This window comes from Berkeleyomyces rouxiae, assembly GCF_048999995.1.
Source record: "Berkeleyomyces rouxiae strain 22BRR77 chromosome Unknown BrBRR77_ptg000009l, whole genome shotgun sequence".
In the NCBI taxonomy this organism is placed as follows: Eukaryota; Fungi; Ascomycota; class Sordariomycetes; order Microascales; family Ceratocystidaceae; genus Berkeleyomyces; species Berkeleyomyces rouxiae.
In genome coordinates this window covers 1436925-1450700 of record NW_027396499.1, presented here as the reverse complement: position 1 = coordinate 1450700, position 13776 = coordinate 1436925, and the positions used below count along the sequence as shown (strand labels likewise).

At 51.5% G+C, this 13776-nt stretch overlaps 6 protein-coding genes across 6 annotated transcripts; 2 read left to right on the top strand and 4 right to left on the bottom strand.

Annotated features, from left to right (window-relative positions):
* Positions 1–1413: 1413 nt before the first annotated feature.
* On the bottom strand, positions 1414–2962 carry BROUX77_006987 (uncharacterized protein; the record flags this gene model as incomplete). The annotated part of the gene is made up of 4 exons (XM_073752032.1): positions 1414–1677; positions 1754–1894; positions 2049–2786; positions 2897–2962. 4 exons carry the CDS (start codon positions 2960–2962, stop codon positions 1414–1416), a joined length of 1209 nt encoding a protein of 402 aa, XP_073603134.1.
* A 536-nt stretch (positions 2963–3498) lies between these two features.
* Positions 3499–5544, bottom strand: BROUX77_006986 (uncharacterized protein; the record flags this gene model as incomplete). The annotated part of the gene is made up of 4 exons (XM_073752031.1): positions 3499–3802; positions 3882–4411; positions 4482–5185; positions 5370–5544. 4 exons carry the CDS (start codon positions 5542–5544, stop codon positions 3499–3501), a joined length of 1713 nt encoding a protein of 570 aa, XP_073603133.1.
* Positions 5545–6726: 1182 nt separating this feature from the next.
* Positions 6727–7404, bottom strand: BROUX77_006985 (uncharacterized protein; the record flags this gene model as incomplete). Its single annotated transcript, XM_073752029.1, has 2 exons — positions 6727–7171; positions 7259–7404. The coding sequence occupies 2 exons, from the start codon at positions 7402–7404 to the stop codon at positions 6727–6729; spliced, it is 591 nt and encodes a 196-aa protein (XP_073603132.1).
* A 674-nt stretch (positions 7405–8078) lies between these two features.
* BROUX77_006984 (uncharacterized protein) lies at positions 8079–9207 on the top strand (the record flags this gene model as incomplete). Its single annotated transcript, XM_073752028.1, has 2 exons — positions 8079–8454; positions 8543–9207. 2 exons carry the CDS (start codon positions 8079–8081, stop codon positions 9205–9207), a joined length of 1041 nt encoding a protein of 346 aa, XP_073603131.1.
* A 718-nt stretch (positions 9208–9925) lies between these two features.
* On the top strand, positions 9926–11051 carry BROUX77_006983 (uncharacterized protein; the record flags this gene model as incomplete). Its single annotated transcript, XM_073752027.1, has 2 exons — positions 9926–10432; positions 10563–11051. The coding sequence occupies 2 exons, from the start codon at positions 9926–9928 to the stop codon at positions 11049–11051; spliced, it is 996 nt and encodes a 331-aa protein (XP_073603130.1).
* Positions 11052–11859: 808 nt separating this feature from the next.
* On the bottom strand, positions 11860–13148 carry BROUX77_006982 (uncharacterized protein; the record flags this gene model as incomplete). Its single annotated transcript, XM_073752026.1, has 4 exons — positions 11860–12236; positions 12319–12700; positions 12770–12965; positions 13036–13148. 4 exons carry the CDS (start codon positions 13146–13148, stop codon positions 11860–11862), a joined length of 1068 nt encoding a protein of 355 aa, XP_073603129.1.
* Positions 13149–13776: the final 628 nt, after the last annotated feature.

Here is a 13776-nt window from a genome sequence, read left to right as displayed (position 1 = left end):
CTGATAAGCACGACGCAACATCGCTTCGGTAGACTGGTTTCGTATGTTTCGTACATCTAACTACGCAAATAGTCACAACAAGCTCGCTACTCTACCTCCTTTTCTTCCCTCTTCAAACTTGCCCCCGTGTACAGCCTCAGCCGGCCAGCTTCCTTCACCTACCCACCAACACATGTAGATACATAGAACCAAAAGAAAAACAAGCTCTGTCTTTGTGCTATCAATGACTACGTCACTTCGCCTCTTCAAGATGCACCTCTCCATGTAAGCTTATTCTTCCAAACATCTCGGCTGATGGTTTGACGCTTCTCATCTCGGCTGTGATCAAACGGCCTCCACATAACATACAAACTGCCGGGCTGATGATTTCTATTTCTGGGACTTTCACCCGAGACTTTGGCTATAAGGGCTCGAGTTGCACTACATTCCCATCACATCACAGCCATATATATATATGTATGTATGTGCCTAGGGGACTGAGCCTCAGTTCGTCTGGGTCTGGCAGTCTCTCTAGGCCATAAGAACATAGATATTGGGAGAGGTGGCTTGTCCAGCTCATGGCTATTGTTCGTTTGTAGAACCCATGCGCGCTACAAGTACTAACTAGTTAACTAACTATATGTCTCATCGTATATTAGTTCACGACTCACCTACAGGAAAAGTCCCCATCATACAAGATGATGTGGCCTCTGTATGCTACTTGGGAGACATGCAGCCTTCCCACTGCCGTTGTCTGACAGACACTATTATGAACGAGTAGAATATTGTTTGCTTTGGTTTTGGCCTCGCCTGCCTCCCTACGCAGAAGCTAACAAGGGATGGCCAGGAGTGAGGAGCGAGAAGCAGAGTACTAGTTAGTCCTATTCTCTATACCCCGGAACGGCAATTTGTAACGTTAACCGCCTTGGCTGACCAGCTGAAGAAGAAAGGAGCGTGGCCGGACGACGGCTTCCAATCTCACAGCTCGTTACTATCTGGATATCTGGCGAGATGGCGCCCATGTAAAGAGGCTTAAAGAGAATGGTTGGCTAAAGATGAAAACACGCTGTAAATTCTTTACGCCAATTATCTGTACTCACATTATTTCTTTTTCACAGTACTACAGATTGCGGTAGATGTTGCCGGGGGCGCGGGATGGGATCAATCCATTAGTTAACGTTTGGTATGTGATGCCACTTGTATGCATTCCTAAAATGGACCGTGACGGAAGAGAAAAGTACGAGAAACCACCCAAGTCGTACTGCGCTTAGCTGTAGCTGTAGCTGTGATGTTGAAACGATTCGTTTGCCAAACAAACAATTCTCCCATATAGCCATAGATGCGAATTAGACATCATACAATTATACTGTAAATGTAAAAGTAGCTAGCTTCAATACACGCTTGGATATTGGACCAACCAACTACCCCAAGATTCTAGACTTCACCCACCATATTCTTGTCACCGACAGCTTCTTCTTGTGTTGACACATCCTGCGTCTGTTCTGGCTGCTCAGCCTGCGCCACGGCAGTCTCATCATGCTTCTCCGGAACAGGCATTTCAGTCGACTCGGACTCGGGCTTTGCTTCTTTTCTAGACACTGCCGCCTCGTCCAAGGCCAGCTTGTAAATAGAGTCGAGGTTGAACTTGCGTAGACGTTCAAAGTCGCCGCCATCAACAACTGACATGCCTGCAATGTTCTAATCCGCGGGGGAAAAAAGTATACACGTTAGAAATGCTTCAAGGGAAATGAAAAACTAGTTGTTCACAACTCACTCTGAAGATGTCAATCAACACTATCTTGTTGGGATTGGTGAGATTGACTTTGTGCGGCAAGCTGATTTGACCGGCAACGCTCTTGACGACCGAATCAGTCGACAGATTGTTGTGATTGCGCTTGGAGGTGCGGATTGCGTACTAGGAGATGGAGGTGTCAGTGTATTTCGAGCCACGGAATAGTTACTCGGCCAAGGAAAGTCCAATAGCAAAAGCAATAATGAAGCTTCCAATGACAACCCCATCCAACCAAAAGACCACAAGATCCATATCTAGATCCCAGAAATGAACTTACCGTGTGCGCAGGCACCTCAACCTCATCCTCAACAACACAAGCCTCCTCAGGCTTCACACTCTCCGCGCTCTCACTCCCGTGCACCGACTCCGCCGTCTCATTCTTCTTCTCCTCCACCACCGCCGCCGGCCGAAGCTTGAACACCGGCCGCAGCACCTCGCGCGCCAACCCAACGACCGCTGCGTCCGTCGCCTTGGCCGTGCCAGCCACGGGCGTCAGCCGGTTCACGTAGCGCGACTTGCGGTCGCGCGGGCGCGCGCACATGCGCGCGTCCTCGCAAATAGCCAGCGCCAGCTGCACGGGATCGACGGGCGCGAACGTGCGCATGAAGAAGACGGATTCGCAGCCCAGGTTGATGGGCAGAAACGTCGAGCGCAGCGGCTTGCGCGCCGCGGGCGCGCCGCGCGTCGGCTTCATGCCTTCCAACTCTTTCTTGATAGAGGCTTCAATGTCCTCGTCTTCGTCTTCGTCTTCGTCGTCCTGAGACGCAGCCTCCTTGACAGGCTTGTTGTTGAAGTAGTTGTCCTTTTCCTCCTCGGTGGGCGGGCTGATGCCGTAAAGCTTTTCACAGAGCTCGTCACAGATTGAAATCATTTCGTTGATGGCCTTCTTCTCCAGCTTGCGCTGGCAGGTCACCCAGATTCCGACATCGCCGGCGTCGACCTTGTTGCCCATCGCTGAGCGATTGGCCATCTTGGCCTTCTGGTGAGGCGTCTGCCATCTTCCTTGGTGAGATCCCTGAGAGAGAATGTTAGCATCTTGCCAGTGGTCTGTTGAGGTGGACTTGGGTTATCGCAAAGCTCAAGGCTTAGCACACCCTCTCAAGCTTTTCCAGCACATAATATTACCTTGTTCTTCTTGTTCTGGCCTCCGCGCTGTCCACCACCAGGACCTTCCTTTCTCTTGTCGCCCATTGCGCAATATGCCAAACCGAGTTCAGTTTACGACAAAGATTAAGATATGGCAAAACCCCAAAATATCTAGTAGTTTGAGAAAATTTGCTAAAATTGATTTGTGTTTGTCGTAATTGAAGCAAAAGTTGGCTGCAATACGTTTTCAAGGTTCACAAGTTATTCGCGTTGACATCAAGTAACTGCAAATTTCCACATTTGAGATAGTCACGTGCTTATCGCCAGGGTTATATCACAGGGGTTACTGACATGATATCACGAAATTACAGCAAATACAACAGACAATGTACGAAAAGAGGAGTCACTACGGCGTAAAACGGAGTAATAATAATACGAAAAGAAGAGTTTGATATTATACATCATTCTGACAACTGGTTGTCAAGAAAAAAAAGAGGACTGAGTGGAAGATACAAGTAATGAAAAACAAACAGGCGAATTTTTACCTTTATGAAAGAAACATCTCAAAATCGTAATCAAAAACAAACATTGTACACCCAATCAGCAAACTGGAGAATTTTTCTCAAACTACCCACCGATGCTTAGTCGACCTTGGTGTTGTTTTTGGCGTTGACCTCGGCAATCATGATCATGGCACGAGGGGCATCCATCTTGGGCATGTACAGCTCAACAAACTGGAGAACATCGGCAGCTGCGAATTCCTCGTCGGCCAAGAGAAGCTCGAGTTCACCAGTGGTCTTGACCTGGTAGGTTCTGGAGTTGTTCTCGTTGCCACCAAACACCCGTACCAGCTCCTTGTACTTCCAGGTGGCCACATCGTTGTAGGTGGCAGTCTCGCCGTGAATGAAACGCTCAATGGTGTAGCCATCGTTGCAAATGACAAAGCTAAAAGCGCAGGTTAGTAGCTATTCGATAGTATATGATGCATGAGATGCTCTTTTCATGGAAGCGAAAGGGAACTTACATGGTAGGCTTCAGGTTATGTCTGAGACAGGTGCTGAGTTCCTGGGCAGTCAACTGGAATGAGCCATCACCAATGAACAAAATCGGACGGGAGGGCAGGTTGAAATCCTTGACAGCCAAGGAAGCACCCTGGATAGCACCACCAGCCCAGCCAATGGATCCCCAAAGCACTTGTGAAAGTGCCTTGACACCGCGAGGGAATTTAGTGTCCCAAATACCAAAGTTGGCGGTACCGGTTTCAGTGATGACGACGTCGTTTTCACGCAGGTAGCTGCTCATGCGAGGCCAGAACCAGGCCTGGGTAATTTCATCGGTAGAGCTGGTATCGGCCATCTCAACATCAGGGGTGACGGGAGGGAGAGGAGTGGCAGAGATCTTGGAAGTATCGATCTGGTCGATAATCTTGCGCAAAACGTTCTTCATTCTGATACCGGGGTACTGAGAGTAGCGGACTACAATGCTGTCGCTGTGGAAGTCAATGGTTTGAAGCTGGGAAGTGCGGTATGAGAAGCCGGCAGTGTTGAAGTCACTCTGAAAAAAGGGTTTAATGTTAGCAGGTGGTCATTGAGTGCCCATGTACTGTAGCGGATAAAAATCTTACCTTCAACGAACCGATAGAGAGAATTAAATCAGAGTTCTCGACGATATCCTTGACATGAGGCTTGGAAACATCACCGGCATACACGCCGCCGTAGGTCTTGCAGGTCTCATTAACAGCTGACTTGCCCATGGGAGTGACAAAGACGGGGAACTGGGTCTTCTCCAGCAAGTCATGAACCTCGTCCAGGACATTGTGGCGGACAGCGCAAGCATCAACCAGAATCACGGGGCGATGGGCGCGGTGGATGTACTTGAGGCAAACATCAACAACATATTTCTCGGTCTCGGGATCGTTGGGAGGCTCGGCGGTGCTGATGGGCACCTTGAGGCGAGCTCCGTCGACCTTCTTCTCAGTAAGGTCGGTGGGCAGCATGATGTAGACGGGGCGCGACATGAGCACGCACTGGCGCAGAGCGCGGTCGATATCGGCGGGGGCAGTGACGACATCGGTCAGGTTGGCAACATGGCATGAGACGTGCGAGTTCATGTGCTCAAAAACTTTGAAGTCGCCATTGCCAAGGGTGTGATGCAGCAGCTGGCTAGAGCGCTGAGAAACAGTGGAGGGGCAGCCGACAATGTGGACAATGGGGATGTGCTCCGAGTAGGCACCGGCAAGGCCATTGATAGCCGAAAGCTCACCAACACCGAATGTGGTAACCAGGGCGGACAGGCCAGACACACGGGCATAACCATCGGCAGCGTAAGCTAAAAGTGGGAAGAAATAAGCGAGTTAGTGGTCGGACAGTATATCAGGGGTCAGACGGCGGAAGCTGGGCCAATGAGAGAGCTCCGTTGAAGGAGGGGGCGAGGGAGCTTAGAGCTTCTCCTCTAAGCTGTGATATTGCAGGAAAAAATCATAAGAGAAGGTCTCCAGGGCAGGTAGACTTACCGGCGTTCAGCTCATTGACGTTGCCAACCCAGTTGAGGCCGCTCTCAATGAGATAGTCAAGAGCCACCAGGTTGTAGTCGCCGGGAAGACCGTGGACCGACTTGATGCCGAGCTGCTTGAGTCTCTCAAACAGGTACTCGGCCACAGCCACGGGCTTTTCAATAGAGGCATCCATAGCTAGTGAGGAGAATGGGTGAAAGAAGCGAGTTCTTTTGAGAGATTGGTTGTGATGAGGGAGAAAGGAGAAGAAGTGAGGGGTGTGAAGAATCAATGAAGAATGATGATGAATAAGTTTTTTCTTCGGGACAGTGAGGAGAAGGGGACGGCAGACAGCTTTATATGTGTTTCATGCCGGGAAACAAGAGAGCTCAAAAGAGCAACTGCAATCGCCGCCGCGGGACGCCGCTGTAAGAGCGTGAGCAAAAGCAGGTGCTTGCTCTTTGGAGCGATGGATATCAGAGCTTTGATAGTTACGTTTTGGGACTATCTCAAGGTCAAGGCCACCCATTATTCCTTATCTTTTTTTCGCCTCACATTTGGTTAGTTGGCTATGGGTATAACGACCTGAACATACGTGAATTATTGCATGCGCAGGGGAAAACGTGATGCAAAGAAAAAAGAGGAGAAAAGAGAATAAACCACATAAAAATGAATAAAACCGCCTATCCGACTCGCCCAGGGATGGCCCATTGTGTGCGGCCAGCCGAGTCCAGACGCATCGAGTGATGTTTGCAGATGCCCCACTTGAAATGGAATCATCAGACTACTTCGCAGTGAAGTGAGTCGAGAATTCGCCAGACAAGTTCAATGCAGGGTGTATCTAGAATGCTCTGTTCGCTCTCTCTATGAACCGTGCTTTTAGCCTAGCGAATAGTGTGCTTGTGGCATGATTTGACTGGTGAGAGGGCCATGAAATCTTAAGAGCGACTGAAAGACCGGCCGCGCTCGTTTTGAGCTCCGGCGAGCCGCAATGCGCCGAGCAAGACAGCCAGCTAGGCAGATTGGGCTTGTCTCGTGTTGGAAAAGTGCCGGCATGTGGTGTTTCTGTGTGTGAGACTTCGCTCTTGACATTTGCATGTACGTCGCCGCTAATGCTGAATCCGTATGTTTGTCGATCAATTCTGCCTGCAGCCCACCGGAGAAGGCGGCGTGGGTCTCCTGGTTAGCACGCAATCATTGGGATTGCATAAAGCTACCGGCGACCGAGATCACAGTCCAAAAGATAAAACTATTATGGATGTTTTTCATTGGGAGAATGAGTGGAGAAAATTCTATCATGTTAACCGCCGTATTTTTCCGTGCTTGGTTCAATACCCTAACTTAACCCTATTATATACATAATAGATGTCACACACCTTTAATCACAACGCCCATCTTTCCACCCTGTCCGCCAACGTTCCTCCCACTTGGAACAATCAAACACCGGCTTTCCAAGTTTCACGTTCACCTCATTATGTGCCCCACAGAGCCACTGACCAAAATCTGCGCGGCTCTTGACACGGGGCTCGTCCCGAGCCAAGTATGCTTGAAAGTCCTCGGCACACACCCAGCAGGGGTACAACTTGGAAAACAGTTTGACAAACGAAAGCATGTCACTCTGCTGGCCGGGAGACGGCTGCTCGGGGTAACTGGCGGCCATGGAGTGTAGGAGCGTCCATGAAGAGCGCCCCAGAGCCTCAACGTCAGGCGGGCAGTCGGCTGGGATGGAAGGGGTTGTGGCTACCAAGGCGGGCTTTTCTGCGGCTCTGATCGACGATTTGGTCTGTGAGGCCCACGAAGCAAAGGATGTGCATGAGCGGCAGCTGGACGTACGTGTTAGTGGGTGGATATTCATCATATGTCACCACAGCGTCGTGGCGTGTTTTCCGAAAGTGTTGTGATATACTTACGGCTTGCCATCCTTGCCTAGCACCACCCCCTTGGGAATCTGTTTGGGCGTCACGTCACTCGATGCATTGTTTCCGATGTTCTTAGACACAGCACCCGATGGGTCTTCTTGTTGCGTATGAGAGGAAGGCGTGTTCTCAGCTGTCATCCTGGCCGCTGTTCTTTACTACCCGGGAGTTGAGTGTGCTGGCTTGGTGTTGTGTTTTGCTATAATATCGGTCCGTCTTGAGTGTTATAAGACTCGCTCAAGCGTACAGCCACAGTCTCATGTGCAAGTCAAAGCCAGGTGAGACTTAAGGGAGCGAGCAGGTAGCTAGCTGGCAACAAAAGGTCAGGTAGCACTAAAGCAAGAAAGAAGCCAAGAAACCCTCATATACAGCAAAGCAAGCAGAAAATCTGTCCAAGGGCTCAATGGGGAAGGGCTGGCAACTGGTACAGTTAAGTATGTGTCGTTGAAGTTGAGCCAAGGAACAATTGGTAAGCAAGCTTCGGATCCACCCCTTGTAGTGTCTATAGTGAGCCGGGAAGGAAACAGCTTTCGGGATTCTAGCGTGATTCTACCGCGTTATCTTATCTCTGGTGGACCCAAGGTACAGGTACCGGCACGGGTACATCTATAAGTACACTCCGTGTGCCCCACTAAGAAATTGACATCAAGAGAGCCACCAATGAATGTGTCGAATCGAAGCTGTAAAGCTTTGAACTTTGGAATTAGAGATCCCAGCGTGGAATCTTGCTCAGTATTGTACTTGGTCTCTTCATATAACAGCTGCTGTTGGCATTAAACAGATATTTGTTCAAGGCTAATACCCTGCTCCCACCATGGAACCGTCATCGCAAGCTTCGGCAGCCAAAGGCGGCAAAATACCAGTTCTTCTCCTGAAAACCGCCTCGACCCCAACAGATGCATACCAGGACCTGTTTGGCCGTCCAGAGCCACAAGCCCAGGGCGGAGGTGGCAGAGAAGCTGCAGAAACCTCCAGCGCCAGCTCAGCATCTTGCTCGGCGGCCTTCTTTGATCCCACCTTTGTGCCTGTCCTACATCACCACTTTGACGAGGACGGCATTGCCCAGCTACACAAGATCCTGTACGATGGCAGCGTAGGCGCTGGCAAGGCTTGTCAGTATGGCGGCTTGATCTTTACTTCACAAAGGGCCGTCGAGGCATTTGCCCATGTTCTTGAGCAAGGCCGCAAAAGTAAGAGTGCCGGTGCCAGCTTGATGAATGAGCGAGTTCTGCTGTGCCGTATGCCGGTGCTTCTTGATGCTAACTAGAAAACAAATAGAGTACGGAAATGCGTGGCCCGATGGCCTCGGCCATGTTCCTTTTTACAGTGTTGGGCCGGCTACTACGCGGGCCCTCGCCGCCGCTGCTCATCCCGACGCGCCGTTCCAGATTTTTGGCGAAGAAACCGGAAACGGCGAAGCCCTTGCTAAATACATGCTTGAGCACTACCGAGCCTGGTATGTCGACCGCCCAACTTTGCCGGGGCTTTTGTTTTCGGTGGGCGAACAACGACGGGACATTATTCCCAAGTCGTTGATGGACCCGGAACTGCCTGTAGACCGGCGCATTCAAGTCGACGAACTGGTTGTCTACGGCACGGGCCAGATGGCTTCGTTTGAAAGCGATCTTCAGAACCTACTCAACGGCTATGCCTCCAGGGCACCGCCTGTCGATCTTGTCTGGGCCGTTGTGTTTTCGCCCACGGGCTGCGACGGCCTCCTGCGCACTATCGGCGCGCTCGGACCCGACGGAAAGGCAGTCCCCGGGCAGGGAGATCAGCGCGTTTTTGTAGCCACGATTGGGCCGACGACACGGGCTCACCTGGTCGACTCATTTGGATATGAGCCGCACGTATGTGCCGCGAAACCCAGCCCGACGGGGGTTTGGGACGGTATCATGGAGTATATGACGCGGCACAATCTGCCGAGGAGGGGTTCTTCTTGAAAGGGGAGGGGTAGGCTGCCGGTGGCAAAGGAGAAGCAGAAAAGAAAACCCCCCTAACTAATCAACTAGTGAACAACTACTTGTACTATGAACTGGTCATGCATAACCACCCGGCGCAGACGAGGACAATGCGAAGCCAGACCAGGCAAAATCAACCATCAGGCGTTCAGTGTAACCGCCGTTAATCGCCCCCCGCAAAACAGAGCATGCCCACTAAAGTCCCTGTAAATGATCCCTAATCTAAGCCTCGGACAGGCAGCGAGGGAGCCGCTTTGCCACGCGACACTCTGTTTTTTGGAGTCACAGAAAATGTATGGATGCTCTGTTTTTGCGAGGCCCATGTTGTAGTCGCTGGTCCTTTTATTGCATTTCTGGTGTATAGCCTGGCCGCTGGTTTTGCTACTTGGCGGACTCTTGGGGTGCTCTGACGTTATTCGTGCAAGCTCTATCCTTGTCTGTTATCTCAAGCTGCTGGCTTCGCTGGGCCTCTGTATTATTTGTATTTCTACTGTGGCCCTGTGACATCAACCCTTAATGGTTCTTTTCTTTCAACTAGTTAGTTACATAACCACCACCCCCCGAACTCCGATTCAGCCAGCCGCAACAACTCGACAGCGCCCATTGAGCCCACACTCTCACCAAGACTCTCGCCAGGCCAACTACTTCCTCACTCCCTCGACTCCCCCCCTAGCCAATCACCCGCCGCCATCCATCCGCCATGTGGGAGCTTCTGCGTCGCTTCTCGCAAGACTCGTCTCACCCAGACCCCAACCCTTCGCGCAACTTCTCCTCGGTTCCGCGCGCCGACGCCCGCGATCCCACGGCCTCCTCGTCCTCGTCCTCGTATGCCTCGCCGGCCGCCAGCCGAGCGCCCAGCGCCGCAGCCAGTCGCGGCTCCCACTACCACGCCCCAAAAACAACAACAACACACCACCACCAGCATCACAAGCGGATACCCTCGCCGTTCCAGCCCCCACCGCTCGACCCGGTCGTTTTGTTGGGCTACAAGGCTTCGACGCCGCCCAGTGCTCGCCTGCTGAGCACTGCGCTGGCCGAGGAGATCCGCATCATGGTGCCCGAGCGGCTGAAGCTGTCGGAGCACTGGCGCATAGTGTATAGCCTGGAACAGGACGGGGCTAGTCTGGCAACGCTGTATAACAAAGCGCGGGCGTACGAAGGCCAGAGGGTCGGCTTTGTACTGGTTGTCCGGGATAGCGAGGGAGGGGTAAGTTTTCTTTCGTCTCCCTTTTGCACCATGCGTCTTCCCCCCTTGTCATCGCTCTATTGTTGCATCTGCTTCTCGTGCCAAAACTAACATGTGGACTGACCTCTTTTTTTTTTTTTTTTCGTTCTAGACATTCGGCGGCTATCTCTCAGAATATCCACGGCCATCTCCGTCATACTTTGGCAACGGCGAGTGCTTCCTCTGGCGCGCCTCGGTGCTTGTGCCGCTCCCGCCGCCGCCGTCCGCAGACACCACCAATGCCGTCCGCGCCACAACCATTGCGTCTCCCGCGAGACAAAACTTCCTCGCCGAGTCCTCCGCGAGCAAGACCAACGCATCTGCCGCCGGCCCCTCGTCACGGCCACACACGCCCGTCGACCCGTTCGAGTCGATTCGCTTCAACGCGTTTCCGTACAGCGGCGAAAACGACTACTGCATCAACTGCGAAGCCGGCTTCCTCAGCCTCGGCGCCGGCGGCGGCCACTACGGCCTGTGGATCGACAACGCGCTGGAACGTGGGCGCAGCTCGCTGTGTGATACCTTTGGCAACGAGCCGCTGTCGGATGAGGGCGACAAGTTTGGCATCTTGGGCCTCGAGCTTTGGGTTGTTGGTGCGTAGAACATATTAGCAAATCCCATTCGTCTCTGCTCCAAGCCTCCGGGCGTCATCAGGAGCAAAAAGGAGAATACATGACAATGTTTAGCCCTTTTTGGATATTAGATGGCCTCTGAGAAGCCTGAAAAGTCCCTGCTATCGCACTCCAACCAACGCCTATCCTCGTACACTGTGAAGAAAAGTATACACATACTATTTTGCAATTTCACTTCATCATTTCTCACGACTTGTTTCATTACTTGCTTGTTCTATCCAACACGCTGCCAACGAGCCGTCACTATGCCCAGTTCCCGTCACTGGGCACGAAATCCGTTGTGCTATATACACATTACCCCAGAGAGCCTTATTTGATTAGGGCCATGTTTCTTGCTGTTGTTGATAGAATTGTGTTAGGCACTTCTGGCCTTGTTTGGTCCATATCATCTGAGATATATAACATGGAACATCACTTATATTAGGCATCGAAGGGGTGAGCTAACCAAGTACAAGCACCATGTCGGGAGTTTGGTTTGATGGTACAAGCAAGCCATCAAATCTTGTTCAGTCCTGAAGATTTTGATTGCCATAGACACATTCATGATGGGATGGAAGTTGAAGTCCACAAGCCATGCTAAGCACAACATCTACCACATGGCCGTGTTTCTATTGTTAACAAGATTGTATTTCCAAAAACTGCATGCAAGCATTTGTTCTTCATGACACCATAGATCAAACATTCAAAACGGGCCGTCTCCATTGCTAGGTATCTCGTAATATTAAAACAAAAAAACATTTCTCTAAGTTTCGAACTGCCATGTGTTGATTGTCCAGCTCACCGCATGATCTCCTGGTAGATCAGCTGCTTTAGTTGTTCCTTGGTCAAGTTATCCTTATGCTTGTCAAAGTCAAAGAATTCCTCGGGAATCGGGGGAGCGGTGGGCTCATCATCGGGGTCGTGGTAGGGTTCCAGGTAGGGGTGTTTCAAGGCATCTTCAACAGTGATGCGCTTGACAGGGTTGAAGGCTAGGAGCTTCTCGAGCAGATCGAGGGCTAGGTCGGACGACTTGGGGAACAGGGTGCGGAAGGGAACCTTCTTCTTGAAGGGAAGAGAACGGATGTACTCCCGAGCACGGCGGGACTTGATGCCATAGTAATCCTCCATGGTAGGGGTGCCGAGAACATCGAGGATCAGGGTCAGTTGGTGGTGGTCTGCAAGGGGTTCAACGAGTTAGCAGTGTGACGTAGGGTTGATTTCGTGGTCCATAGGGCAAGACAGGGAGGGACGACTTACAGTCCTTTCCAGGGAACAGAGGCTTTCCGCTCAGCATTTCAGCCAAGATACAGCCAACAGACCACACATCAATAGCCTTGGTGTACTCCTTGAAGGTGAGCATGATCTCGGGAGCACGGTACCAACGAGTGGCAACGTACTCGGTCATGAAGCCAGAGTTGTCCTCCTGCGAGGCGGCAGAACGCGCCAGACCAAAATCGCAAACCTTGAGATCGCAGTTGGCGTTGAGCAGCAGGTTTGAGGGTTTCAGATCACGATGAAGCACATTGGCCGAGTGCATGGCCTTCAGGGCACGCAGAGTCTGGTAGATGAAATACTGGCAGTGGTCGTCGGAAAGGTCCTGAGTGCGAATAACGCGATGCATGTCGGTCTCCATGAGCTCCTGTTATGAGTGTCAGTAGCTGTGTGGTCCAAGCGTAACGGCGGCGCTGGAAAGTGGGAACGTTCGTACCTGGATCAGATACACCTCATTGAAGGACTCGTAGCTCCGGGGCTTCTGGATATCCAGGATGGAAATGATGTTCTCATGGTTGAAGTAGCGCAGGAGCTTCATTTCACGCAGGGTTCGTAGACAGAACATGGAGTGGTCGAAAGGTGTAATCTTCTTGATGGCCACCTTCTGGCCGGAAGGCTTGTGAATGGCGGAGCTGACATGGAGCGACTACTATTAGCATGATGGCCGGATTACGCAGAACAAGGGGAGAATGCCAAACTTACCAGACTACGCCGTAGGCACCCTCACCGACGACATCTTGGATGTCATACTGCTCACTGACGTTGAAGGAGATTTTGCGAGAGCCCGTGGGGTTAGGGGCAGCAGCACGAGACATGATGAAGATGTGATTCTCGGAAAGCCGGCCGAGAGTTTAATGGAAAGAACAGAAAGAAAAAGAAATGTTGCAAAGGAGATGCAAAGCGCGGAGGAAGCGGATGATGAAGAAGGGAAAAAGAAGGACACAGGCAGCTTTCGGCGATCGGACGCTGCGATGAGCTTTGATTTGGGCGGGTGGACAGGGCCGTGCTGGGGATCAGAGCTCCAGGCAAAAAGTGGAATCTGGAATATGGCCCCTGTTGAGGGGGGGTTGTGGTTATAGTGGGTAGGCTCTGCCTAAGTCCAAGTATCGTTTGGCTAAATGGTAACTAGTGGTAAAAGAGAGGGGCAGGATATGTCGGCAGAGAGATGTCGGAGAGCCTGCTGCGAGTCTCTAGCAGAGTTAGCGGATGAAAATGAGAGAGAGCACAAACAAATAAATAAATCACTTGCAGGCAGAGGGGATGAATGGTACAGGGATGTTTTTGCTTGCCGACGCAGCTTGCAAAAGGTCAAGGAGAGGGGAAGACGTGAAGATGGGGAGGGAGGAGGAGGCTGGCTAGGTGTAGAAACACCCTAGACAGAACAACACAACACAAAAGAAATAGTGGGCACGGATGGGTGACGGGGGGTTTGTCAGAGAGACA